This window comes from Fukomys damarensis, unplaced genomic scaffold, assembly GCF_012274545.1.
Source record: "Fukomys damarensis isolate Sample0158 unplaced genomic scaffold, DMR_v1.0_HiC HiC_scaffold_32, whole genome shotgun sequence".
Taxonomy (NCBI): Eukaryota; Metazoa; Chordata; class Mammalia; order Rodentia; family Bathyergidae; genus Fukomys; species Fukomys damarensis.
In genome coordinates this window covers 48,410,828-48,414,814 of record NW_022900944.1, presented here as the reverse complement: position 1 = coordinate 48,414,814, position 3,987 = coordinate 48,410,828, and the positions used below count along the sequence as shown (strand labels likewise).

Sequence of the window (3,987 nt, the reverse complement as noted above, 5' to 3'; positions counted from 1 at the left end):
ACCCCACCAGGCTGCTGTCTGTGGTTCACCCAGCCCTGCTGCTGCACCAACTGCCGGGGTGGGGGGCAAAGGAAGAAAGGCAGCTGAGTGACTGGGGCAGGTGGGCTGGGCAGGTGAGGAGTCCCCAGGCCTGAGAAAGCCGAGCAGCGCTCCAGGGGCCCTGCCCAGGATGGACACTGCCCGAGGTCACAGAGACGCCCCCACACCTGCAGGCTGGGGGCGCGGGCTGGGAGAGGAAGTTGTTGGAAAGTCAGAGCGGAGTGGGCGAGTGGGAGGCAGCAGGCAGGGCCCAGATGGTTCCTGTAGGGGAAGCGAGGGTGCAGCTGCATGGCCACTGCATTATCAGGGTGACACAGCTGGCTGCCCCCACCCCCCACCGTCCCGAGCCCGCCCCATCACATGAGCCGCGGCCTCCCGCCCCTTCCCCAGGACCCGCAGCCCGGGTCCAGGGCCGGCGGCAACCAGAAGGGCTCGGAGCTTGCTGGAGACAGAGGTGCAGGCTCCGGGTCAGGCACAGGCCCTGCCCACTCGTCCCTACCGTCGCCAAGGGCTCAGGACCGACTCCTGAGAGCGGCCAGCACCCCACAGCCCGGGCCTGGCCAAGGCATGGCAGAGGCGTCCTCCACGCTGGACAGCGGGCCCCTGGCATCTGTGCCCCGCGGGCCCAGGAAGGGCAGCCCAGGTAAGAAGCTGGCGACCGGGAAGACTGAGGCCGCTGGAGCAGGTGGTGGGAAGGTGGCGTCTCCGGGCTGCCACCTGCCCAGCTCTGTTGACAGCGTGGCCGTCGCCCCACCTCAAACATCAACACGGCAGTGCTGCAGCTGGGGCAGGTGGCCGGTGAGCCTGGCAGGTGCTGAGCCTGCGTCCCAGCCCCACCCAGAGGCCCTCCCGGCCCATGCGGGAGGGGTGGCCACGTCTTCCACCGGGGCTGGTGGCACAGAGTCTTTGTATAGCCAGATGAGGAAACTGAGGCCTAGGCGAGAGGCTGGCCCGGTGGCCCCTTCCTCTCCTGGGAACAGCTGGCTCTGAGAAGCCCCTTCGCAGCACCCAGTCTGGCAGGCACAGCTCGGGCCTGGAGCTCCCAGGCAGGTGGACGGCTGTGCACTGGCCCTGGCCACGTGGCCTCCCTTCTGAGCTGCAGGCCCTCGTTTCTCAGGGCTTCTGCTGCCAGCCGGGGCAGTGCAGCTGGGGCCAGAGCGTTCCACGCAGAGCCGAGAGTGCAGCAGCCAGCAGGGGCTCAGGTGCAAGGTACAGGGCCGGCCAGCTTCTCCCAGGGGGGAACCCCAGGGTGCAGGTGAGGATGAGGTGCCACCTACAACCCAGCCGGGGCCCCATCTGCCCACAGCTGCACACCCTGGGCCAGGTCCCCTCGCCGGGCCTCAGTTTCCTTGGGTGTCAGGCCCCTCTGCTTCCAGGGGTGTGGCTCCCTGAGGCGGGAAGGGGGCAGTGGTGGCTTTGAGAGCTGTGGACGGAGGTGTGTTTGGACGGGCGCTGCCCAGCAGAGGTCAGGGCCAGCCTGCTGTGCGTCACAGCCGCGGTCTGCCGGGCGGGAGGCACTCGTGTCACTCCATGAACCCCAGGACCCGATGGGAGGCATGTGACTCACCATGGCAAAGAGCACCAGCAGGGCAGCGCGGGGCGCGGCACACAGCGGCCGGCAGCTCTGGCCCAGGACAGGCCACAAGGCCTCCTCCACCCTGGAGGCCGGCGAGACCTGGGCTGGAAGTAGGGTGACCCTCTCCAAGTCCCCGGAGTCATGGGCGAGGTCTCCACCCCTGTGCCGGCCGGGGAGCGTCCCATGGTGACCGCTGTGAACTCAGGCTGGGGTGCTGCAAGGCTGAAGCAGCTCAAGGGACCCCCAACACCGATCAGCAGGGCCGCGGTCCGTCGCCAAGCCAGAGTGCAGCAGACTTGAGAGGCGTGTGTGCAGCTCAAAGTTATGAGGGCACCCACTGTGCGGCAGAGCTGGGTGGGCACCCGGCAAGGAGGCTGAGGCAGCACAGTGGCTGGCCTTCCCACCCGGTACAAAGTGCAGAGCACCAGGGACACAGACTTGGAAAGGACTCACTGGAGAGCTTGGCCTGCTGCAGAGGAGGCACAAGGGGGAAACTGAGCCCGGGCCGCTGGTCCTTTGGAAAGGAAAGTGGGGGGCAGGCAGCAAGTTTCACTGTAAGCACGGCTGTCTCCGCCATCTCCTCCTCCTCCTCCTGGCTGGTTTGTGCGATCTGCTCCTCTGCCAGGTTAGTTTCCTGAGACTTTGCAGCAAGTGCAGTTGCCCCAGCCCCACTCCACCCAAGCTTTCTCACCTGTGGGTTCACTCCACAGGGCAGGGCTATTCGGAAAGCCCTGGTGTCCGTACTGAACCTTCCAGGCTGGTTCCCATTGCTCCCCTGCGCAGCCCAGGGTCCCAGCCATTTATGCAGCACCTGTGTCATGTGAGGAGCTGGAGCCAACAAAGGATGTGCAAAAGCATGGAGGGTGTGCGTGGGTCCCCTGGGGAGCTGTGCCCCCCGCTGGGAGGGACACGAGCAACCACCTGCAGAGTTAGACGGAGCACGAATCCCAAGGGACACTGGCCCTCACCTGTGCACGCGGGGCACAGAAATGTGGCCTGGAGGCCAAGGGTCTGAAACCACGCCCGGGCCTGGTGGCTTCAGGCGTCCTGCCTGGCTGTCACTCCTGTCCCTCTGTCTGCCGCCGTCTCCTCTCCCCCAAGCCTCCCTCTGCCGCTCTCAGTGAGGCGCTGGTCCTGGGTAGGGCGGGCCAGTGTGGCTCAGCCCTGTCCCTTCTGCTGCCACGTCCGGTCCTCGGCACTGTGGCAGGGGCAGAGGGCAGCCGTGACGACCACACGCACGGCATGCAGGGCCAAAGGGGGACAAGTGTCTTCGCGGAGGGGCCGAACCCAGTTGGGGGCTGGCTCAGAGCGTGGGGGGACACCGAGGCCACAGCTTTCTGAGGGAGGGATGGGGCCCTGTGGGGACTTCTGACCCTGTATCTTCACCTGACCTGCTGATCCTTGCCCCCCCCAGGGCCCAGTGATGGCCGAGTGGCCTGGCTGGCCCACCTCCCCTGCCCTCTTCCTGCCCAGGTGGTTGGGGTGGTGTCAGACACGCCCTGAGAGCCAGCTGCCCGCACTGGCTCGGAGCAGACCCTGAGCTTCCCCAAGGCCCCGTCCCCCAGGGCACCGAGACCCGGCCTGCGGGTGGGGATGCAGGACAGCGAGGGGCAGGGCTGGACCAGACAGGGCGCAGTCTACCACCCTGTGCCAAGGGCCAGAGTCTTCTCCCAACGGCCCCCCTCTGCGGTCCCTGGGTGACAGGCAGCAAAGGCAGGACAGAGCCCAGAACGGGCACCCGCTTTCGGAGGAAGTGGCCCCTGCAGGTGTCCAGGCTGGGGCGACTTTCACTTCTCACCACGGCATGGGGTGGGCCAGGGCTCAGGCCTCCCCACTTTCACTTCCGGTGGGTGAGCACATGGGCCAAAAGCAAAGCCCCAGTCTGGGCTCCCTGTGCAGTGCTCAGGCTGTCATCTCTGTGGGGCAGTGGGGCTAGAGGGAGGAGACACAATCTCATCACCAAGGCACTACACAAGCAGCCCCCTCAGAATGGAGGCTACAGGACTCTCCCGGAGCAGGTCTGGGGTGGAGCAAAGCCCGGGTCCTCCAGGTCCATGCACTGTCCTCTGCCTGCCTTCCTTCTGCCACTTGGCCCCTTTCCTCTGTGGCCACCCCATCTGTAGACACCACAAGGCCTTTGCACGCACCATCCCCTCTGTGGAATCCCGTTCCTGTGTCTGCTCAGGCCCCCCTGGGAGGATGCCTGTCACAACCTCAAAGCCTCTGCTGAACCACATCTCCATTTTCCCCAGAGCTCCAGCCAGGCCCTGGTGTACAGTCAGGTGACAGCACCACAGGTACCTGCCGAGCCTGTCCTAGGGTGGCATCTTCTTGCAACCCTGTTCAGAGAAGGATGCATCAGAGAGGCTTGT

The 3,987-nt window shown here is 66.1% G+C and overlaps 1 protein-coding gene across 1 annotated transcript in view; it reads left to right on the top strand.

The window, feature by feature from the left end:
• The first annotated feature begins 480 nt into the window (after positions 1 to 480).
• Positions 481 to 3,987, top strand: part of Cbfa2t3 (CBFA2/RUNX1 partner transcriptional co-repressor 3) — a 54,014-nt gene continuing 50,507 nt past the window's right edge. Inside the window, exon 1 of the mRNA XM_019207930.2 lies at positions 481 to 682. Within this exon, the coding sequence (XP_019063475.1) occupies positions 607 to 682 (76 nt within the window). The 5' untranslated portion in view covers positions 481 to 606. The remainder of the gene's footprint in view (positions 683 to 3,987) is intronic.